This window comes from Geotrypetes seraphini, chromosome 4, assembly GCF_902459505.1.
Source record: "Geotrypetes seraphini chromosome 4, aGeoSer1.1, whole genome shotgun sequence".
Lineage (NCBI taxonomy): Eukaryota > Metazoa > Chordata > Amphibia > Gymnophiona > Dermophiidae > Geotrypetes > Geotrypetes seraphini.
The window spans coordinates 166,753,801-166,778,824 of NC_047087.1; the positions used below are offsets into that span (position 1 = coordinate 166,753,801).

At 43.1% G+C, this 25,024-nt stretch overlaps 1 protein-coding gene across 3 annotated transcripts in view; it reads right to left on the minus strand.

The window, feature by feature from the left end:
- Positions 1 to 25,024, minus strand: part of LOC117359675 (C-factor-like) — a 94,866-nt gene that overhangs the window by 49,071 nt on the left and 20,771 nt on the right. The window contains exon 2 of one of the 3 annotated variants that reach the window (XM_033942891.1): positions 11,311 to 11,460. The exons of 1 other annotated variant lie outside the window; for it this stretch is intronic. In XM_033942891.1, coding sequence (XP_033798782.1) covers positions 11,311 to 11,382 — 72 coding nt within the window. In that variant the 5' untranslated portion in view covers positions 11,383 to 11,460. Of the gene's footprint in view, positions 1 to 7,453; positions 7,640 to 11,310; positions 11,461 to 25,024 lie in introns of those variants that run through there. One more of the 3 variants, XM_033942890.1, reaches the window with a different exon arrangement.

Below are 25,024 nucleotides of genomic sequence, written 5' to 3' on the forward strand. Positions count from 1 at the left end.
CACGCAGTCTCCTTTTCTCAAGGGAGAACAATCCCAGTGTTTTAAGTCGATCCTCATATTCCAGTTTCTCCATACCCTTCACTAGTTTAGATATTTTTGCCTGTCTTTCTGGGATCTTTTGTAGTTTATGAAATCTAACCTCTTTTTCCTTACCTTCTCAGTTACTACTTTTGAGAACCAAAGTGGCATTCTTTTCCTCTTACTTTTACCTACTTTCCTTACAAAATGGTTTGTTGCCCTTACAATAGCTCCTTTTAGTTTCGCCCACTGCTTTCCTACTTTTTCCAGATTTTCCCATCCAGACAACATTTCCTTGACATAATCCCCCATCTGAACAAAGTTAGTTTCTTTTAAAGTCTAGACCTTTTACTTGTGAATGAGCTCTCTCTACACCTATCTTAATATTAAACAACACCATTTGATGGTCACTGGATGCCAGATGATCACACACTATAACATCAGAAATACTTTCCCTGTTTGTAAGCACTAAGTCCAGTATGGCCCCAACCCACATGGGTTTCAGCATCAACTGCTGGAACAGTTCTCCTTGTAGAAAATCCAAGATCTCCCTACTTTTAGGAGACTCTGCAATAGGGATATCCCAATCATCTGCCGCAATAATGATACCCCAATAGGGATACCCTAATCAACATCAACATATTGCCAGAAGAAATGGATACATCTCTGATTAGGTGGACCTTACAAGGAAATTTGCTCCAAAGCAGACTGTAGAAGCACACTGCAGGAAAATGTGCTTTCTATATAAGACCAGTCTGACTCCTTTACAAAAGGAGCAACCAAGACATTTTGAGACTGTAATATGGGACAGGACATATCAAAAGTAAACAATCATTAAGATTTAAAGGCCCTAGGCCAGATATATCAAACTAATGATGGACCACTCATTCATCAATGGGCTACACTAAAATATTCATGCTCCCTATTCTCCCATTACATTTGCTTAGGAGCCAATTTATATAATGTAATTAAATAGATGTTAAATTTAGAATGAACATTGGATACTATGAAGTGAGCTGTATAGAACTTCCCTGTGAGCCACATGTTTGACACACGCCCTAGCTTATAATGAAAGATTAGGTTCTTAACTGGATAAAATCCATGGTGTCACCTTGGACCGAAGCCTGACTGTTGAAGATCACACTAACACTAACACTCAAGTCAAAAAATGTTTTCTCACTTTATGAAACTTCATACCATTAAACATTATTTTGATTTCTTCTCCTTTCGACAGCTAGTTCAATTTTTGATCTTAAGTACCTTAGACCAGTGTTTTTCAACCTTTTTATACCTATGGACCGGCAGAAATAAAAAAATTATTCTGTGGACCGGCATCGGTCTGTGGACCAGCGGTTGAAGAACACTAGGCTAAGTCGTGGGCCAGACCCCGCCCATCTCTACCCAATGTCCACCCCAGACCCCGCCCCCATAATAGTACTAATTGCACCTTGCACGTCCCTTGCCTCATCTGGAAGCCTTCCCTCTGACATTGCAATGTCAGAAAGAAGGCTTCCTGTTCAGGTGCAGGATGCCCGTAGGAGCCACTGCCCGTGGCTTTGTGCACTGAATCAGTTAGGAAGAGGGAGCTGGCTCGAAGATAATGCTGCATCGATCGCACCGTGGACCGGCGGTTGAAGAACACTGTTTTGGGCCTGATGCACGTGCTGACCCTGTGGACCGGCAGGAAATTTCTGTGGACGGCACTGGTCTATGGACCGGTGGTTGAAGAACACTGCCTTAGACTATTGCAATATCATATAGTTGGGATCTTTTAAGAAACCATCAAACGACTGAGAATTGTCCAGAATGCTGCAGTCCGACTCATTTATGGCCTCATGAAATCAGACCATGTAAGCCTGTACTACAAAAAACTACTCTGGCTGCCTGTGGAAGTAAGGGTCATCTTTAAGTATGCCTGCCTTTGCTTCAAAACCCTGACAGGTTCATCCACAACCTATCTGTTTCATCATTTTGAACTCTCAGGCACAACTAATACACATAGTGACTACTTGTTCGCCTACCCATCCTTAAAGGGTTGTACCTGCAAGAGATTCCTAAATAGAACATTATCATTACAAGCAGGCAAATGGAACAAATGTTTAACCAACTTCATCTCAAACGCCCTTTTTTATCAAACTTTTAGGAAGTCAATCAAAACCTACCTCTTTGACAAATTTCTCTGACCCCACTTCAGCCTTGATGTATTTCCAAAGCACTTCCAGATAAATTTGTCTAACCTTTACATGCAAATGTAATTTCAAAAATTTTATGTAATATCACTGTCTGTACACAGTCTCTTCCTCTGTAAACTGCTTTGAACTGATTTTTGTATTGCAGTATATAAAAATAGTTATTATTATTATTAATCTTTTTTTCTGTTAATCTTCATGGGAGTCCATACGTTAAGTATCAATCCATTCTTGCGAACCAGGTTTTGCATAAGAACTTTCAGCACCTCCCACATTGCCACATATTGAACAAGATCGGCTCCAGCACCAATCCCTGAAGGACTGCACTACTCACTTTTCTCTCCGAGCGAATTCCATTAACCACCACCCTCTGGCATCTGTCCATCAACCAGTTTCTAATCCAGTTCACCACTTTGGGTCCTAACTACAGCCTGTCAGGTTTATTCAAGAGCCTTCTATGAGGAAACGTGTCAAAGGCTTTGCTGAAATCTAAGTAAATTACATCTAGCATATGCCCTTGATACAATTCTCCGGGCACCCAATCAAAAAATTCAATCAGATTTGTTTGGCATGATTTGCCTTTAGTAAAACCATGTTGCCTCTGATCCTGTAACCCATTTGATTCTAGGAATTTCACTATCCTTTCTTTCAGCAACTCTTCCATTATTTTTCCAATAACTGAAGTGAGGCTTACCGGTCTGTAGTTTCCCGCTTCATCTCTGCAACCACTTTTGTGAATAGGGACCACATCTGCACTTCTCCAATCCCCAGGAACCACTCCTGTCTCCAAAGAGTTGTTGAACAAATCTTTAATAGGACCCGCTAGAATCTCTCTGAGCTTCCTCAATATCCTGGGATGGATCCCGTTCGATCCCATTGTTTTGTCCACCTTCAATTTTTCAAGTTGTTCATACAACACTTTTTTCCGTGAATGGCACAGTATCTACTTCTTTCTCGTGTGTAACTTTCCCAGGAAATCTCGGTCCTTCTCCAGGATCTTCTTCCGTGAACACAGAACAGAAGTATTTGTTTAACATGTATGCTTTTTCCTCATCACTCTCCATATATCGATACATATCTTTTAGTCTCACAATTCCATTTTTCATCCTCTTCCTTTCTTATCTCTGCACAGTTCACTTACAGAAGGAAAAACTAAAGGGGGCACTACATTCCACTGGCAATGTAGGAGGTGCTGAAAGTAATAAGTATCACACTTCTGCAAAACCCAGTTCACAGGAACAGATTGATCACCTAACGTATAGATTCCTGAGATCTAACAGAAATTGCCTTAAAGGGAATCTTCAACACAGACCAATTAACTACAGGAAGCCAAATGGGGAATAACATGATCAATTACTTCATACCCAACTAGATCAGTGAGAACACAGGTTGCTGCATCCAGGAACAATTGTAAACAACATAGCAGTTTCCCTGGCAATATTTTAGATCAGGGGTTCCCAACCCAGTCCTTGGGGTACACCTAGTCAGTTAGGTGGTGGTGCAGGCAAATCTATTTCATGCATTTTCATTGTAGATATCCTGAAAACCTGAATGGCTAGGTGTACCCCAAGGACTGGGTTAGGAACCTCTGATCTAGATCCATATTATCAATATAGGTTTCAACTTCTGAAATAACTGAAACTATCAAAACACACTACTTATAACAGTAGCTATGTAAAAATCATCCTCAAAGTTGAATCTGGAATAGACAGACACTTAAATAATCCTCAGACTTTACTGGCATAGTATATCAGTGTTTCCTAAGTTGTTCCTGGAGAACCCTCTTGCTAAAGTGGAGGCAGTATATTCAAATCAATCTCATGCATATTCATTGTGGACATCCTGAAAACCTGACTAACAAGAGGGTACTCCAAGGCTGACTTGGGAAATACTGGTCTAAATGGATGCATGAGCTATTCCTACTTCCAGATTCTCCAGCTTGTCTAGATTCACCTTTAGGCTGTTCTCGGCAGCCCAAACATATACCAGCAGCTCAACCATCATTAACCCTGTTAGAAATGACAATCCAAGTCAAAATTACTGATAACATCAATAATCTGTGAATAAAAATTAAAAAATACTATTTAATCTACATATTTTCAATTCTTCTAGCCAGAAGCTTCCACCTTGCTTCCAAACTCCCATCCTAAGAGTATCCCAAATCTGTATTTCCTTTATATAATCAACAGCCATGTTTTGAACACTTTACAGACCTGCCCAGAACAAGTAAGAAAAGTAAACCCTGAGGAACCCCACAAACCAATGTATACAGCATCAACCTGTTACCACATAGAAAAACAAATTCAGGAAAGCTCCACCAAATCCTAATGCAGCAAATCTTCTAAAAAGTGGTAGATTCATAATTGGCTGGACACATCTAATAAACGCTGGGTTTTACTAAACGGTGCTAGAGGGTTTTAGCATAGGCCAGCCAGGTAAATTCTCAGATACTCAAAGGAATTCTATGAACATTTACTTTGCTGCCCTGTGCTAAAAAAACTCTAGCACCATTTAGTAAAAGGAGCCCAAAGTGACCAGGAGCAATATCCTGCCCTAAATCCTGATTAACAAGGGACTACAGAATATTACAGTCATCAATGAATTCTTGAATCTATAGAAGCACTGCCTTTTCCACTACCTTAACAAATAATGAAATATTAGAGTGGCATTATACACGCACTTGTATATTGGACAGATAATTTTGTAAAAGGCCATATGCCAGGATAAAACACGGTGGTGCTTCAGCACACAGTTTTCTAACACATCTGCTAAATGAAAACTTTTACCCCTGATTTAGCTTTAAGAAGAGATTCACATAATGTAGTAAATTAATGACCTACAAATTACCGTAGTTTTTGCTCCATAAGACGTACTTTTTCCACCCCCAAAAAGGGGGTGGAAAAGGGGGGATGTCTTATGGAGCGAATACATCCCCGCCTCCCCCCCCCCCCGGCGTTCTGCTGCTGCTCATCACCCCACCCCCCGGCGCTGCTGGTGCTGCTTGCCACCCTCTTACCCGCTCACCACCGCAGGAAAGGAAGCGAAAGGCAGCGGCATGCAATCGGGCCAGGACCTTCTCTCTGACGTCAGGGGAAGGCTTGTGGGACCAATTGCATGCCGCCGGCCCTTCCCTTCGTGGAGATGTGGCAGTAGTGGGCAAGTGGCGGACCAGGGAAGAGGAATCGGCGTGGCAAGGAGGAAGGCAGGCTTCGTGGAGTTGCAGCAGCAGTCCAGGAGGAAAACAGGCAGGGAGGAAAACAGGCAGGCTTCGGTGAAGGAGGGAGGAAGGACAAATGCTGGAAGGCAGTGAGGGGGAGGGTGGCAAGAATTTGGGACGAAGGAAGGAAGGAGGGAGGGAATAGAAAGAGACAATTGTTGGGCCTGAGGAAATAAGGAAGTAAAGAAAGAAAGAAATAATTATCTAGTGCAACCAGAAATCACCAGACAACAAAAGTAAGATTTCAATTTAGTGATGGACTGAACACCCAGACATGGCTCCTAAATAGTGGGGTACCCCACTATTTAGGAGCCATGTCTGGGTGTTCAGTCCATCACTTTGCAGAACTCCCCCCCCCCCCCCACGTCCAACAGGGCTTGTTCTAGGCATTTTTGACTTGGACAAAAAGTTGAATGAAAATATGGTAGAAAGATGAACGATTTAGCAACTTGGATGATCAGATCGGCAGGACGTATAGTTAGATGATTTTTGAAACAAAAAAAATTTTGAACATATTTTTCAAAAATGTGTCCTAGGCTGTTTTTTACTTTGGACGACTTGCGACTTAGACATTCCTTTCGATTATGCCCCTCCACAGTTTTTAGATTTACGGAATTGTTGTAGATGACCTATTAATCTAACAGAGTCAGGAAGTCTATTCTGCATCAAATTTTTTTCCCTGGCATGAAATCTCAGCACTATTTATAAAATGCCTTCCTTCACGTCCTCAAAAGTTTCCCATTGGAGCTTAGATAATACTACCAGATACTTTATTCTTCTCTGTGCCCTTGTTAATGAGAAAGCCAGTAAGCTCTGTAACACACACTTCTTGGTTGCTTCTGATTTACCAAAAATATATTTCTAAACCAAATGTTTGACTTGAAATATCTGTTACTTGTTATCTATTGACTTGTATTACATGGTGAATTTTTCTGTGCTCTGCCCTTGGTTTGGTTTGGTCAATAAAGATAATTTTTAACAAAATTCACTGTAGCCATTTGCAGCCCTTGAGGACTGGGAGTGAATACCAAGGGACTATGGTCATCTTGTGCCTATTTTGCGGCTGCCACATTGGATTAGGCACGAGTTCTCCTGGTTAAAGTCTAAGAAGGGTCTTAAAATGTGGCAGTTTACTGAGGCTTACCAGTTAGAACACTGACTTGGTTACTGGATGGACTGTTTTGCATTCCCTTCTTGTGCTTTCAGTACAGGGGCTGCTGAAAAGTTCTCAGCCCAACCAACAAAGTTGGGCAGTCTCCGTCGAGGGCTATATACTTAATCCTGTGATTTTCCACTTTTTTTGTTCTTTTGGAAAAATATGAAATGATAAAAGTGGAAAATCGCTGGACTGCCCCAAATTTGTTGGTTGGGCTGAGAACTTTTCCGCAACCCCTGTATACTCTATGTTCTTTCTACAAAATGTATCTTTGATCCTTCTGAGTTTATTTTTTATTTTTACTTTTTTGTTGTTGTTTTTTCTTAACTCCTTGCATAATACATGCCTAGAGATCTGTATGGCCCTTGAGAATTCCATTAAATTGCCTAAATAAAATGAAAACAAAACCAAACCCAAAAACACACACACCAAAATTTGATGCATTTTTTTTTACATTGCATAAAATTTCTGATTTATCATTTTTGCCTACATTTTGCATTCCCACCTTGTACTATCCTCTAGTATGATGGTTTTACTGCTGATTTTTCTATCCTTAAAAGCTCTTACTATATTAGAAGTAGCATATTACCTTGGGAGATTCAAGAGTAAGCTAGCACAATAAAGGATAGCACAGCTTTTTATATTGGCCCCTGTGCTATATACCAAAATGACTTAGACAATGAAAAGATAATTTTCAAATGATGTGTGCACTCTGTGCAGAGATGAACTGGAAGTCACAGAATAACCACAGAGAACAGACTACTAATGGCACGCCTAAAGGAGGAAAGAATGGCTTTGGACAGGTCCTAATTTCTGTGAGATAGCACCGCAAAAAGAAAAGGTTTAATTAAAATTAAACAAGCTCTTTCTTACCTGATTCTGGGGGGCATCTGGGTTGCGGCAGGTAGCAAAAATCTGTTCTGGGGGAGTGGGCTTTAAAAGAAGCTGTTTTACCAGTTCCAGGCCAATGCCACGATTGCAACCTGTTATTAAGATCGTGCGAGGCATTGACTCTGCCATTATTCTCTCTGTGCTTCAGTCTTTAGACAGTCTCTCGATCACTCAGCTCTGCCTCAGTCAAGTGCTCAGTCTTAACTTCAACTGGATTTTGACTCTGCAGTACTCTCCTCCCACATTTTATATAACTAATTTCCCTAAACACTCCCAGATTAGATGAATCCCATACTCACAATTTCTAATACAGAGAATGAGCTTAAAGATACTGTCATCTTCTATAGGGGTCACAGATCCTTAGGATACATTTTGCAAAAGAAAGTACTTCAGCACATGAGTAATCTGTGATAGATACAGAGCCACATGTAGAGACTCATTGTATAACCTGATTTACATAGATCAGAAGAGACTAAAAAGAAGGACCATGTGTGAAAACTTAGATGTGTCTCTGGCCGACCCTGCTTCAGTAGCACATATTGTCTACCTCTGTAGAGCCTCAGCATAAATAAATCCTGTCAAATATTGTGTTGGTTCAAAATCTATCTATCGCATAAATCCTTACACCTTGGATCTCCTTCCTAATCCTATCTCTCTTCAGTAACCATCCCATATACCCCTGCCTGCTTCCTTTGTTCCCTTGATGCCCACTGCTTGATCCCTCCATCTCCTAAAATTGCCTACTATGAAGCCACACATAATGCTGCATTTTAATATCTTCCACCTTCTCTCTGGAATAACCTCCCTCACACGCTGTCAGGGGAGAAATGGTGTTTGCCAAATATAAGGTACAGTACTTTTAAAGACTTTTTTTTTTCAGCAAGCATTTGGCTGCACGTGAGTATAAAAGATAGACCTGATAATGAAACTGATAAAAAATGTTTAGAGTGTGACTACTGTCTATGGCTGAATGATTGTGTGTCTTATTTCCTATTGATTGGAGTTCCTTTTCCTGTATTTTTATATTTGTATTGTGATTATTGTAAACCATTTTGTTCCTGACCCGGTAATTGCAGTATATAAAGTCTCTCAATAAAGGTAGATATAAACTTTGCTGAAAGGAACTAGTAAAAAATCAGAGCTTCCCAAACTGTGGGTCAGTCTCTAAGGAACTCACATTTGGGGTCATGACCTGGGTGGACGTAGGACAGGACATCATTGCCCTAAGCTGCCTGGTGTGTGTTCTTTCCTACCGCCATGCAAATTGGGGTCATGGCCGCAGAAAGATTGACAAGCACTAGTTTAAATGTAATATTTATAAAGTGTCTCATTGAATTTCACAAGGGTTTTTGCACATCAGAAACTAATCTCACAGGGGAATTTTTCTCCTTGTTTGCAGTGACTTCTGTTATCATGACTGAGTGCAGGTTACCGAGGGGCCAGTTTGTGCTTTGATTATCACCAGTTATGAAAGTTGATGCTAATGAGCAAAAAGGGAATTGATTTGTTGAGAAGGCTTGTTGTTACTTCACATTGGTAACTAGCAGTTGCAGATTGCATCAGTTATAAACACAATAGTAGCTAAGCCTGCTGCCATCTTTCATGTAGGAGCAGTACGGTAATAGTGTGTTCAACTCATAGAGTACCCCATTGACATATTCTTTGAAATATGGCATATGAAGCCTGCGAATAAACAATAAAAGACAAAACGTTGTGGTGAATTTATATTTATAATTGGCATAGGCAAATATATTTACATATACATTATATTAAACATCATTTATCAATATAAGCCACAGACTAAACCAAATCAGCCCAGGCACCTTTTTTGTGAAGAATCCCTGCCCAGAATAAACATCCTGCTTAGGAGGAGAGTGTGGCATAGTGGTTAAAGCTACAGCCTTTGCACCCTGAGGTTGTGGGTTTAAACCCCGCGCCGCTCCCTGTGACCCTGGGCAAGTTACTTAATCCTCCACTGCCCCAGGTACATTGCATAGATTGTGAGCCCATCAGGACAGATAGGAAAAATGCTTGAAGTATCTGTATGTAAACCACTTTGAGTGGCATACAAAAAGGTGGCATACAAGTCCCAATCCCTTTCCCTTAGAACAGTAGTTGGGGGATTTTGTGATTGATGTGATATGGAATGATAAATGTGTACAGGTGTCCATCTTGATAAGGAAGTTCTGGTCAGAATGCTGCATTTGGTACAAATATTAAGGCTTTAAATCATTGCTTCTTGAATAGTCATCCAGAAAAGTACAGTACTTAAACGCCTAACTAGGAACTAAAGCACACCTAGACATGCATTCACACACATGTAGCAAGCTGCCAAAATGTCTCTTCCTATATAGTTTGCAAGAAGAACATTCTGGGCCTCTACTCCAGAAAGATGCCAATCAAATCTGATTAGGGCGTGGTCTATTGAAGGATAGCAGCCCAATAGAACTGAAGCTTTTACTTTTGGAGGGAAGTTAAAAAATAGGACTCGTCTTCCTCCTACTGAGCAGGCATGCCAAGTCACACGCATTAGGCATATGACACATGCACTTGCAACTCTTCTCTAGCTCTTCCAGCATTGCATCCTTCTCCTCCCTCCCCTCCTCTCCCCTCAGTGCAGGTAGGCTAGAACATGAGATCAGTTAGGTCTGCAATGAAACATAATTCAGCATTTTATTAAAGAGAAAACTTAGTTCAACACTTAGAAAAACCAGTCCCAGACTCCTTCAGTCCCCCCTTTCAGGCTAGTCGAATGAAGGAGGAAGGAGACGAGCCTGATAAAGTTTAAGAAGGAGGAAGGTCAGGATCAGTTGTAGGGACTGGTCGATACTTGGGAAGCACAAGGGCCATAGCAGCAGTGGAACGGTCAACAGCAGAGACAACAGTTCGGTGGATCAGCTTTATGGGTATGGGGACCACACAGGGCAGGCAGCAAAGGGGCAGAGAAGATAGGGCGGCAACCAGCAAGATGGTCTTCATTGCTGAACCAGAGGGTAACCAGAAGCCAAAGGTGCCAGAGAGCCAGTCTGAAGTGAGGCCACGCCAGATCTGGACAGGAACATGAGCCAGTTTGGTGATACGATCCACAACTTCCTCAATCACTTTAACATCGTCATCAAGTTCAAGGCAGCAGTTGGAGAGGTTGAATTTGCCACAGGCACCACCTTCTGCTGCCAGTAAGTAGTCTAGAGCTAGATTGTTCTGATAGATAGCAGTGCGGATTTTAGCATTGGCCTTGCCAATAGTAGCCAATGCACGAGCTGTTTCATTGGTAATGAGTTCAAGAACAGCCTGCAAGCGAAGGATGCGGTTAAGCATATAGATAGGGGTCTGATAACAATAGCAACCATCTTCGGCCCAAGTAGCAGGTCCATAAGCAGCAATAATCCATTCTGCAGGACAGTCATCTCCCCATTCACCTATTTTAAGGGAATTAGTGGACGTAGACCGCTTTTGGCGACCCCTGGTGTCGAATACAGGGGCTCCCAGGTGTTTACCATCGGCCAGCGGTAACAGGAAGAAGCTGGGACGGATCATGCCAAGTACACATGTACCAGTCCAGTTAGATGTAAAAGTGAGGTTCTGTGAAGTCAGGTTTAACATGTCCAGCTTCTTTGCCTCCCATGGCCACTGTTCTCCCATACCAGTCCCTCCTCATACAAAACAATTGCTAACATTAAGAGTCTGGCCTATAGTTTCAGCAAACTGTATAAACAGATTTCTAGTGATTACAGGAATATCAGTATCAACTTTCATAATTTCATAAAACTGGGGAAACACCACAGAGTGATGGACAGGAGCACATGGGCGGGATACAATACGGACTTATACAACAGTACCTGGGTCTTGCCTTTTACCATCAATATACAATGCCATGCGGCCTCTGGCCTTCTGGACTTGGACATTAGCATTCCAGTTATGTGGGTCAGTGATAGCGAAAACCATGGGATTGAAGTAGCCTGTAGTACATAAAGGGCCGAGGCTAGGATCTAAAGTAAATGAGGCAGAAGGGGTATTAGGGTTATTGTACGTAGCCCACGATACACATTCCCATAAAGAACAGGCTCCACCATTAGTGAAGGTTTCCTTATAGGGGCATTTCTTAAATGCATCAGGTTATACAGACAAATATACTTAGCATATAATAAAACTGCCAATCTAGGGAGCCACACAAAAGTGTATTAAGGGCAAAACCATGACCCTGGGCAACATCAAAATAACACACATGTATCAAAATACAAAGATACTGGGCGAATGGGGTCTACAATAAGAGTCTGGTTCAGAAGTGGACCATCAACATTATCAATGCAGATTCTGATCCCCTAGTACAATAGGAAAGAAATACAGAAGAAAGAAACATAAGGCAGTGAGGGCAACACAAATTAAGAGATATATAAGACAAAAGGCGTCTACAATGCTAACATAGGAAGCTCTGAAGGGACACGTATCAGAACTTTAGTAAGTGTCCTTAGGCATATGTTGTTTAAAGATGCAAAGGTAGGCCCTGTTTATCTTTCCCTTCTTTGAAGACAGGTAATGTTTAAACAGAGATAATGTGAAGTGAATTCAATTGTTTTGTTAAGCCGTATTTACAGACAGCTTTAGTTAAGAAGCTCTGCTGGTCAAGGCTTTTTCTTACCTTTTGGACTTCAATCTCTAGCTAGGAAAAATGCTGATGTGTTTAAAGTTTCATGTGACCTGTGTCCATATATGGTTTGCATTTACGTCACATGCTGACACATGCTGGCAAACCTGATTCGTATAAAAGATGTGAAACTCATAATAAAAGACGGACATATTTGAAAGATGGTTTCTGGTCTTTAAGATGTGTCCCCAGGTACCTGACTTACATATGACAGAGACAGAGAAAGTATGGGGCAGGAATTGGGACCTGAATCCTTTTCAGTTGGGGGCTTGTCCGCGATGGGCAGATGATATCACCGGTATTTTGTGAGTATTTCTGAATTTTTTCTGTTCTTTAATACTCACTGGGTAGTGGTGACCTGTACCCAACCCTTTATTTTAAGTTCAAGCTTTGGGTTCTATTATGGAGTTTTTTTGGGAAAAATCTCGGGGTACTTTTGGTAAGCGCCCCTCATATATATAAGCAGCTGCCATTCTTTCGGAAAGAATGAAATTATTTATAGAACCCCCCTGCCCACTCTGTCATTTGTAAGGTTTTTTATAGAGTATAAGATTTTATTGTCTCTTATTACTGTACCTCGCTTATAAGGTAAGATAAGCGAATATTTTTGCATTGTTATATTGGGTTTTGTAATGAGTCATAAAGGCACTTACTCCTAGACAAATGAGACTTGTACGGCTGTGTGTGTGTATGACATTTTTCCTTCAGCTCACATCTTTCTGTGTCACCAATGTTTACTACTGAGGTAGGACAGGCTGTTATGTGGAATGAATTGAATGTGCTGTTTGAATCAGTCTAAGATCTTTCCCTTGTAGTTAAAAAAAAGAAAAAAAGAAAAAGAAAAATTCCGTTTTAAAGGTTTTCTTTCTTGTGCAGAGCAAAGCTAATCTGTTCTTTGCTTTCATTATCAGGGTCTGTGCATGAATGTTTTTGTCCCTTCCCCCAGACTTCTCTGTTTGGGCTTCCACTGACCCCCTATAGTGCTTCTTTGAAGTTACTCATTCTTGGTTTTATAAAGCAGTAAGGTGAGATTCCACTGCTTGTCTCTTGACTTTTCTCCGGCATTATCAAAACCACCATCTCTTCTTATAATACGCCCATCCTAGATTTCGGGCTGTTAGAGTTTTGGTAATTCTCATTGCACTTATGTTTCTTCCACCATTCCACCGGCAGCCAATGATTTTTTTCTGTCATTTTCCTAAAGAATGTTTTATTTTTAGTCCCTTTGGTGAGGCTGCCTTCACCTTTAAGCAACAGAATACCTAGTGTGGAATGTCCTTTTGGCTATTCTACAAGTCATGCACTGCCCCTCATGGTCCTATTCTTATTTTGTACAACTTTTGTGTTCCATAATTCAGGAGACCTGTCAGGCTGATATAATGGTTGTCTGTGTGTGGTCACAAGGTGTCATGAAATAAACTGCACTGGTGTACATCTGAAGTGAAATACCTGGGTTTTGTCCTGTCTCATGGTCAGAGGAAAATCTGCACTTTCTGCACTGCTGCTATTCTGTGTCTGCCCCTCCCAGTTACCAAGAAAGACATGCTTACTTTTCTTGCTATGATTGGTCACTGCCGCCAATGGATCTCTGCTTGTTCCTTCTATGACCAGATTTTGAGACAGACCCTGGTTTCTGAAATGACTGCTCTTATCAGATGGACTTATGAAATGTTGGACATTTAAGATGTGCTTTGGTTTCTAGCTCAAGTTTGGGTTTTCCTGCTTATGCCCACATGTTTTATCTCTTTGTTTGGGACTATTGTAACACCATGAAGGGAGAACATGGCGGTAAATTACGCTCTGTTGCCTTTTTTTATAGTCACTCCTGTTCAAGTTCCCTGGCTGCTTGTGCTATGGTGGTAGAGATGGTTACTTTTCTGATCCTAGGTCACCCCATTACCCTTCATACTTTTCACGATGTCCAAGCCCTTCTTTTAAATAGGCTTCTGGGTCTCAAGGGTGAACAGGATTCTCTTCCTCTCTTTTTCCACCCCCTCCTCTGAATTTGATGCCTGGCGTTTGGCAGGTGCCCAAAGCCGCCCTTTTGGACGGACTTTGGTGCAAAGAGGGGAAACCCTGGATACCAGCTGCTAGCTCTCCCTTATTCATTGCCCAATATCATGGTATTGGTTATCGTAGTGCTCGCTCGACATTTTAACTTCTTGCTAGTGATATTTTCATTCTTGACCTTTTGCTCCTTGATACAGAGATATATAGCTCAATAATTACAGCTGCCACGGTTGTGAATTGAAAATAAATTGGAAAATACAATTCCTTTCTATTGTTTTAGCTGAAATTAGGATGTTGCTAATTTAAAATGGTTTTTTCCGGATTTATACATAGCCATCCCAGATCAGTTTTGGATCAGATATTTCTAATGTTTTTCCTAGCGGTCCTCTTTATCACTGCAGAGATAGAGACGCTCCAAAGAGACATTAGCTTTATGCCTTTTTTTCAAATATGAGATGGTTATGATATACATTATTTGTAGTTTTGGTTTCTTTTTTATATCAATTGTGTTTATTTGCAGAGTTAAATTCAGGCCCTGCACACTTGACAGATGGAGAAATAGCTCCACGTTTAAAAACTTTATGTTTTGTCTGTGTCATGTCTACTTGTCTTAGTTTAGTGGGTACCCCTAGGATACATAATATTGGCCATTTCTAGAGCTCTTTTTCCACTTCTTACTAGCCTAACTGCGGCAATGTTCTTTTACTTATAGCTTTTATATTCTGAATATAGTTTAGTTAGGGGTTATAAGGAAAAAGTTTTAATTTTATGCAGCGTTTATTTCGTGGTGTTCCCTACATATGATCCATACATTTCTGAATACATTCAGTACATCAGTATGGTCTCTCTGAGGTGCATAATAGTTATATGCAGCACGAAAAAAACATATCCTTTTGGATTGTTCAATTAAGAACCTTAAAGTAAGTGAGTATTGTCGCTTCTTTTGCCATGGCTATGCTAAGTGAATGAATTGGTATTGTTGCATGTTGCCACGTTCAGTACAGGCAACATGGCTTCTCTTGTTTTCTATCTCTTATTTGGATCACATTGGAGTACAGCTGCTGAATGATATTTGGAATGCCTTTCAAGCATTCTTTTCAAGTATCTCTTTCTGTATGCACAGACATCTGGCTGTTCTCCCTTTGAGATTCTCACAGGATGACCTTTCCCCGCCCCATGGGTAGATTTTCTCTTGATACAGGAGGAATACGTCCAAAAGCTAATTGAAATATTAGGGCTTGTTCAAAGAAACGTGTCTTTGCACTTCTCCTTTCTCTCCACAGATTCCTACCATTTTTTTCCAGCCTGGTGATTATCCAGCAGCTTTCCAAGGATCGGAAGCAGACGGATTCCCCTTTGGCCTTCCCACTACTGTGATCGCTGTGACCAGGCCCGCTGCACTCACTGAGGAGTGTCCTGTTTGATCCACGCAAGTCGCTTGAAGAGGGTTAACCTAAAACCCCAGAAGCAAGTCTTCCCTGCGCAGATTTCACCTCCTCCAGTGGAACAACATAATGATCTCATTGCAGCATTCTACCAACTTTATCATTCTCTTACTGGCACCGCTGCTGCTAGTTTTTCTCCCTGTATGGATCATTTCTAACTGGGTCTACAGGGATGATGTGTTCTGGGTTCACGACACTTTCTGCCCATACCCATCTGTAAATGACACTCCTGCTGTAAACAGCACCCCCGACACCTTCTTTGCGAACATGACGTCAAGCTGGACTACTCCCTCGCAAAGGCTGTCCTTCAATTGGAATCCAGAAAAGACCGATAGTATGCTACCCTTTGGTATAATTCCAGCAGTGTGCAAGTTGCCACCTTCTCCTTTGAGTATTGTGACATTGTGGACTGTTCATCAATTGATATCCCAAGGCTGTGCCATTGGTCCTCAGAGATTCCTAAAACTAAGGACATATATATATATATGTTACTGACTTACGTTGGGGGGATAAGTGTGCATTCTGGGGAGTGGTAGGGTGGAATATTGATACTGACTGGGCTTATAAACTAGAAAATACCCTGAAAAACAGTGGACCAAAATGGTAAATCACTGCTTACTTGTATGACCCTTCATAAGGTTGGACACTGTTATAGGAAAAGTGTTCCTGTACAAATTATTAAGCTTTCTCTTACTATTGACAACCCTAGACCTACTGATGAAGGTATGTACATTATGGACATGTGGTTTAAGGGTGGGTCTAGCTATCATCAGTTTTCTTATGGGATCTATCTACCTCCACTTATCCTCTCCCGCCATCTTGTGGGGGCCCCAAAAAATGCTAACCCACTGGCCCCTACATTCAATAAACTTACTGACATGATGGCTATTGCCAATCCCACTTTTGAAGATATTGTGGCTGTTGAGGTAGGATTTTCAGAACGTAACCTTTGGTTAGAATGGATGAAATTCACTGCTGATCAACATAATAAGAGTAATTGTTACATATGTGCTCAAGCTAGACCCCATCTAGGAACCGTACATCTGGACCTCCCTCCTGGTATCCAACCATGCCTTTTTGGGTTATTTACCTATCCCCTTTGTGCACTGTAGTGTTCTAAATACCCTTTGTTGCCAGGACAACAAAAGCTTGATATTGCCGTTATCATCTATAAGGGCAATTACATATGTCATGTTTCTATTCTGACACAGAGTAGTTTTGTAGGTAATTTACCCCCAGGTTATTGTTCTGTCTTGGCTCATAGGTATGCCCCATTGTTGCTGCATCAGATTTGATATTTACTGGCTTTATGGAGACTTTTGGCTCCCTGTTAAGCTACCCAGCCAGTGGATAGGCCAGTGCACTTTAGTTAAGGTTACCATGCTCCTGCATATTTTTCTGAAAGGCATCCTTCCTATTCACATGGTTTTTCCTCTTTTTTGTCTTGATATAAATCTGATCACATGTATACATAGATGCTATAGGGGTCCCAAGAGGGGTCCCGAGCTCAGGTTAAGGCTGGGTTTGAGTTCCTTATTCCCTTTATTACTATTAATAAGAATGTTGATCGGATTAGTTAAAATTATTATAATCAGCAACGCCTTGTGAACTATTCTAGGGACGCCTTGCAAGGTATTACTGATCAATTAGGCTCCACTTCTCAGATGGTTCTCAAAATCATATGGCCCTAGATATGATTCTAGCTGAGAATTCTGAAAAATTCTTCCCAGTATTTTATGCTGTTGTACTTTTCTTTCTGACAATATAGGGTCCTCCTATGGACATTCAGAAATTAGCAGACCTCTTTGCTGAGTTCAAATGTAACTCTGATTTATCTAATTTTTGGGATCAGCACTTTAGTTGAATGCATAATCTCTTATTATTTGCACTCTTGTCTTGACTGCTCATGTACTGTGTTATTCGTATTACAGCTCCTAAAAAGACCCCTCCTTGAGAGACATACCTAGAGTATCACTCCCTTCCAGCTCATGCTGTGTATTTGTGAACGTCATTTACATGTCGTAAGTAGGGGATTTGAAGGGACACGTATCAGAACTTTAGTAAGTGTCCTTAGGCATATGTTGTTTAAAGATGCAAAGGTAGGCCCTGTTTATCTTTCCCTTCTTTGAAGACAGGTAATGTTTAAACAGAGATAATGTGAAGTGAATTCAATTGTTTTGTTAAGCCGTATTTACAGACAGCTTTAGTTAAGAAGCTCTGCTGGTCAAGGCTTTTTCTTACCTTTTGGACTTCAATCTCTAGCTAGGAAAAATGCTGATGTGTTTAAAGTTTCATGTGACCTGTGTCCATATATGGTTTGCATTTACGTCACATGCTGACACATGCTGGCAAACCTGATTCGTATAAAAGATGTGAAACTCATAATAAAAGACGGACATATTTGAAAGATGGTTTCTGGTCTTTAAGATGTGTCCCCAGGTACCTGACTTACATATGACAGAGACAGAGAAAGTATGGGGCAGGAATTGGGACCTGAATCCTTTTCAAGCTCATTTTAAATCTCAAACATATTCAAGACACAGGCAGTCAGTTAAACTCAAACACTTGTAAAGTGTTATATTCAGAACACCTGCTAAGTACAGTGGTAAATATTCAGAACATTTTGAGGTCTTAGAAAGCTTCAGATGAAGATCCTTGTTGTAGTGGAACCAAGTTTCATGTCCGGACACCTTGACAACTGTAAGAGAAGAAATTAGGACAGTAAAAGGACCTATCCATCTAGGTTTCAGGGGGGTCTGTCTTCCAAGTTTTAGCCATACTGTATTTCCAGGGACATACCCATGGACCTGTGTGGCTATCGGTAGTGGGGCCCTTTCCAGGACTCAGTATTCATTGACAGACTTCTAATCCCATATGACCCACCTAGAGCCCTTAGATCCACTTCTCAACATACTCTTAGTGTCCCATCTCTAAGGATAATAGGTACTCGCCGTACCACAATATTTCGGTAACTGCTCCTATGATTTGGAATTCTCTTCCTATATATATAAAGATCCGAGTAAAATATACAGAAGTTTAAAAGCAATCTAAAATGTTTTCTTTTTAAAGATGCCTATAATTGACTATTTGATTTAGTCCAGCAAATTTGTTAATTTTTCCCTACCCTAATGTACTTTCCTTTTATGTATCTTTTCTCGATAAATATTGTAGTTCTCCCCTCCTCCCCTTCCACTGTACCACTAAGGTCTTAATAGTTAAGTAAGAAAACTGTCTGACTTATTTGTTTGTCTATAAAAGTTTTTATTATTATTGTACAACGCTTAGTATCCTAGGATAAGCATTTAATCAAATATATGAATAAACTTGAAACTTGATTTGTGGAGCTCTTGAAGGGCTTTAGCTAAGCATTGGATCTGACTCTGGAGGATATCCGATCCCAGAGTAGCAAAAGAACCAGGGTCTGGGTTCATGATGGGTGGTAGGCGGCCAAACATGAGCTGAAACAGGGACTGTTTAGTGGATTTTGACAGGGTACACCTGATCAGGAAAAGAACAGAAGGCAACAGGACAGGACAGGCCAGGGCAGATTAGTTTCTTCAATTTGTTTGGTGAGAAGGGTCTTAAGGGTTCTGTTCATCCTTTCAGCTCTGGGGATGGTAAGGAGCATATAATTTCCATTCAATTTGGAGGGCCTGAGCAGTTTGTTGGACGACATCAGCAATGAAGACGGGGCCGTTGTTGCTGCCTATGGAAACGAGGAGACCGAAGCACGGAATTATATCATTCAGGGTGTTAGTTACATCCCTGGCGCATTCAGTACAAGTAGGGAAGGCTTCAACCCATCTAATCAGGGTGTCTGTGAAGACTAGGAGGTGACTGAGGGAATGGGAAGTGGGCATGTGGGTAAAATCTACAGATAGGACCTGCATTGAATGTGTTCCAATGGGTTGGTGTCCAGGAGGTGGCAGTCGTCTGGTTGGGGATTTATTCTAGAACAGACAACTCACTGTCGGACTGTATTCCGGACTAGCTAGTCAAGGTGATTAATAAAGAAATGTCTCTTGAGGGTCATTTTCATAGCTGGTTCTCCAGAGTGCGCCAGATCATGGCATCTTTTGACAATCGTGAGGGCCAGGTGTTGAGGAATGAATATGAGGTTACCTGCTGTGCTCGTGTTTGAAGTATCAGTGTGTGGGTTTGGATTGGCACTTGAATTGGCGCATATTTGTATCCACCCCCCTTTCAGGACAGACTGGCCCAAAAGAGTGCGGGCCCAAGTCTGTTTCTGAGAAGTGTACTGGGGTGTAAGGGTGTCCAGAAAAGGAATGATTGTATACAGAAGAGCCGAAGGAGGGGTTAGAGGCTGGCAGCTCAGGCTGTGTGGTCGGCAAGGGCATTGCCACAGGAGATGAGATTAGTGACATGACGGTGGGCTTGACAGGGCATAACCGCAACACAGGAGGGCAATTTGATGGCTTCGAGGAGGTCAAGAATGAGGGAAGCATGATGGATCAGATGGCCACAGGCTGTAATGAAACCTCGATGTTTCCAGATGGCCCTATGGGCATGCAAGGTAAGGAAAGCATATTTGGAGTCAGTGTATATATTGCAAGACTGAGAGGCAGAGTGGCAAAGGGCAGAAGTGAGGGCATACAGCTCAGCTTCTTGGGCAAAAATGCCAGAGGGCAGGGGGCCCAAAAGTAAAGGGGAAGTGGCAGAGACCACTGCGTAGCCAACGAAATGGGCATCAGAAGGGGTGACAGACGAACTGCCATCCGTAAAAAGAGTGAGATCAGGGTCCCGCAGTGGGATGTCAGTGAGACCAGGACGGGAAGAATAAACTAAGTCAACGGTGTCAAGGCAGTTGTGCACGACCGGCTGGGAGGAGACGGGAAGGAGAGTGGAGGGGTCAAGGAGGGAAGAGACAACAAGAGAGACCTGAAGGTTTTCGCAAAGAAGGGCTTGGTATTTAAGGAGGCGCTCATTCGTAAGCCACAGGGAGCCTTTATGTTCTAGAAGAGAGGTCAATAAGCTGGCCAAAAGTGAGTTTTTTAGCATGCTGTAAGAGATCTGAGATGGTGGCAATGGCCCGAAAGCAAGGAGGCCACCCGACAGCAACAGGATCCAGTTGTCGAGAGAAATAGGCAATGGGCCTACGCCAGGAGCCAAGGAACTGGGCAAGGACCCCGGCTGCGATACCGGACCCTTCATGAACATAGAGCTGGAAAGGTTTGGAGGGGTCAGGAAGGCCAAGAGCAGGAGCCTGAGTCAGAAGTTTTGCAGGCAGCGGATAGCCCAATCCTGGAGTTGGGTCCAGACAAAATGGGCTGAGTCCGCGCCTTTGGTGGAATCATACAGAGGGCGGGCAATGGTAGAAAAATCAGGAATCCAGAGTGACAGTATCCTGCAATACTGAGGAAGATGCGCAGAGCCTTGCGGTTATCAGGGACAGGGAGACTACAGACTGCCTGGACCTGGGTGTGAGGAAGGGACCGAGTACCCTGGGAGATTTGAAAGCCAAGGTAGGTGACACGAGGAAGGCATACTTGGAATCAGTGTAAATATGGCCACAGGAAAATTTAAAAGGCAGACCCGCTATCTAAAAGACTCAAGTAAACTGTCTACTAGCAAATAAGAATTGTTCTCAATCCCTATTCTGTATCAGGTTCCTACCCCAAAGAGCTGACTTTAAAATTAAGTAAAATTCAGCTCTGGGTCCACCCACTAGGCAGGGTAGTCTGATATAAGCGCGCTCTAAAGCGGCAGTCCCTTCACTATCATCTGACTGGCAAAAATATTTACCTCCATATAAGGCTTGCTTCTATTCCTTCATATGGGCGTGTCACAAAAGCATTCCTAAAAAGTACATTCTTATACCTAAAAGTTACATTCTTATACTAAGCTTACATGATTTATAAAAAGAAATACAAAAACAAAGATTGGAATATACAGTAAAACTTTGGATTGCAAATAACTTGGTTTGCAAGTGTTCTGCAAGACAAGCAAAACATTTTATTAAATTTTAACAATATCCCAGCAACGTCTTGCAATACAAGTACATACAGTATACAAGCATCACATCATCACAACTGAGCCAATAGCTCCTCTCTCTATGACGCTGCAGGAGTGCAGTGACTGTTCCAAACGAGCGAGGTCTTGCAATACAAGTATGTATATTTTTGTATTAAAGTTTTGAGTTGTGGAACAAATCGTCTGAGTTTCCATTATTTCCTATGGGGAAACTCACCTTGATACACGAGTGCCCTGGACTACAAGCATGCTTCTGGAACGAATTATGCTCGCAACCAAGGTTTTTTACTGTACTCACACAAGATAATCCAAACACACAACTTTAAACCTTTTCTGTTACAATCAACCTGCGTCTCAGTGCTATTAAATTCGTATCCCTATGGTAAAAGTGAAGCAGGAGAGACCTACTCCCCCTCCCTTCAGAATTTGACAGAGGGAGAGAGTTGCTTAAAGATCAAAGAGATCAAATTACAGATGTAGTACTTTTAGACACAAGTGACCAATCGAGTAGCCAGCGGTCAAAAGACCTTCAAGTCCCTGTTCGGAAGAGCCAAATGAAAGGTCACTTTGGTCAGCCACAAAACTTAGAGACTTGAAGAAAGCACAGATGTTTTATTCAGCATATGCGGACCCCTGAGTAGAGAGTTGCGCGGGGACAGAAATCCCACCCGTCCCCCCCCCGTCCCCCCCAAAGTCCCCCCCGTCCCCCGTGAGGATCCCACCCGTCCCCACCCCGTCCCCGTGAGGAATCCCTCCGTCCCCAACCGTCCCCGCGAGGAATCCCCTCCGTCCCCACCCGTCCCGCGAGGAATCCCCTCCGTCCCCGCCCGTCCATATAAACTTCAGAAATTGTTATTATCATTTAATTATTGCTACTGAATTAAAGGCTCTGGTAGAAACCATTTACAAATAAGCAAAAAGACTTTATTAATTTGAAAATATTAATTGGGAAGAATACATACTTTGCAAATGGGTTTCTACCAGAGCCTCTAATGTTTATAAATTTTTTATCAACACAACTAATATACTACTTTATCCTGAAGCAAATAAAAAATAAAATATAATTCTTTTCCTACCTTTGTTGCCTAGTTTCTGCTTTCCTCATGTTTCTCATTCAATTCCTTCCATCCACTGTCTCTCTTCCTTCTGCATCTTCCATTTGCTCTGTTACTGTGCCTCTCCCTTTCTTCCCCCTTCCAAATTGGTCTGGCACCCATCTTCTTCTCTCCGCTCCCCCATAGTCTGGCATCTGTCTTCTTCCCTGCCAGTGTCTTCTCCCTACTCTCTCTTCCCCATTTCCTTTCAGCGTCCTTCTCCCCGCCATCTTCCCCATGTCCTGTCAGCGTCCTTCTCCCCCCTCTGTCTTCCACATGTGCTTTCAGTGTCCTTCTCCCCCCTCTGCTTCCCCATGTCCTTTCAGCGTCCTTCTCCCTCTCTGTCTTCCCCATGGCCTTTCAGCATCCTTCTCCCCCCTCTGTCTTCCACAAGTGCTTTCAGAGTCCTTCCCCCCCCTGCCCTTCCCATGGCCTTTCAGCGTCCTTCTCCACCCCTTTGTCTTCCCCATGTCCTTTCAGCGTCCTTCTCCACCCCTTTGTCTTCCCCATGTGCTTTCAGCATCCTTCTCCCCCCTCTGTCTTCCACAAGTGCTTTCAGAGTGCTTCCCCCCCCCGTCCTTCCCATGGCCTTTCAGCGTCCTTCTCCACCCCTTTGTATTCCCCATGTGCTTTCAGCGTCCTTCTCCCTCCTCTGTCTTCAAGTGCTTTCAGAGTCCTTCCCCCCTCCTCCCGTCTTCCCCATGGCCTTTCAGCATCCTTCTCCCCACTCCTTCTCTACCGTCCCGGTTGCAGCACAGCCGACCAGGTCCCCTTACTTTTGTGGCACTTCCCCGACCGACTGACAACAGCCCCGGTCCGACAAACCTCCCTGCCCTTAACTGCGAATCTAAATTACCTTATTACAGCTGCTGTAAGAAGATAATTTAGATTCGCGGCTACAGGGCAGGGAGGATTGTCGGACCGGGGCTGTTGTCGGTCGGTCGGGGAAGTGCCACAAAAGTAAGGGGACCTGGCCGGCTGTGCTGCAACCGGGGCGGGGTGTGGCGGGGCGGATCGCCCCCCTCCCTTGGTAGCCACTCGAACCGCGAGGCTACTCTCCTCCTTACCTGCACTGCCTGCAGCACAGAGCCAAACGGAAGTCTTCCCGACGTCAGCGCTGACGTCGGAGGGAGGGAGGGCTTTGTTTAAGCCCTCCCTCCCCTCCGACGTCAGCGCTGACGTCGGGAAGACTTCCGTTCGGCTCTGTGTCTGCAAGCAGAGAAGGTAGGGAGAAGAGCCGTGCGACTGAGTACATCCAGCTTTGTTTAAGCCCTCCCTCCCCTCCGATGTCAGCGCTGACGTCGGGAAGACTTCCGTTCGGCTCTGTGCTGCAAGCAGAGAAGGTAGGGAGAAGAGCCGCGCGACTGAGTACATCCAGCCCCGCATGGAACCCCGCGACCCTCGGAGGCGTCCCCACGGGATCCCCGCGACCCTAGGGGGCGTCCCCACGGGATCCCCGCGACCCTAGGGGCGTCCCCACGGGATCCCCGTGACCCAAAGGGGGAACCCGCGGGATGCCCGCGGGTCCCGCGGGATTCCCGTCGTCCCCGTTCCCGTGCAGCTCTCTACCCCTGAGCCCCAAGCTGGCTTCAGAAGTCCCGAAACCAGGAAGTTACAGAGATATTTATACATTCTTCTGGCTATACAACTGAATTCTAGAAAAAACTTTTCACGTGTTACTTTTCTTAACAATAATTGGTCCTAAGCTCACACTAGCAGGTCACTTATCTAAGCCCTGCAGTCTTTCTGTTACATGTCCAGGAGGGCTGAATACAATATCGTGTATGCTGAGATAGCCATAAGAAGCTAGAATGCCCAAGCTAAAACACCCAGTGCAGGCAGGCTAAAACATGAGATAAGTTAGGTCTGCAATGAAACATAATTCAGCATTTTATTAAAGAGAAAACTTAGTTCAACACTTAGGAAAACCAGCCCCAGACTCCTTCACTGCAACCCCCCCCCCAAGGTGCCCCTCTCTCTCCTTCTAACCTCTTCTCCTGCTGTTTCTGTCTCTTCCCTCCCATCCAGCACTCCCCTACTCTTTGCTCTTTTCTCCTGCACTCGCTCCTTTCCATAATGTTTCCCAGACTCCCTCCCTCTCCCTCCATGCTATGTCTCCAGTCCCCTTCCCTCTCTCCTTCAATCTCTGATACTGCTTCCCTCTCTAAACTCCCTATCCTACCTCTTTCCTGGTCATCCACTGTAATTTAATCCTCGGGCAGCCTACAGCAGCAGCAATTAGGTGAACTTGGTATTGCGGTATTGCCAACCTGCCCCGGAAGACACCTCTCTGCAGTGATTTCCTGTTCTTGCATAGGTGGGACTTGCAGAGAGGCACTTCAGGGGCAGGCCAGCAGTAGCAGGCTCA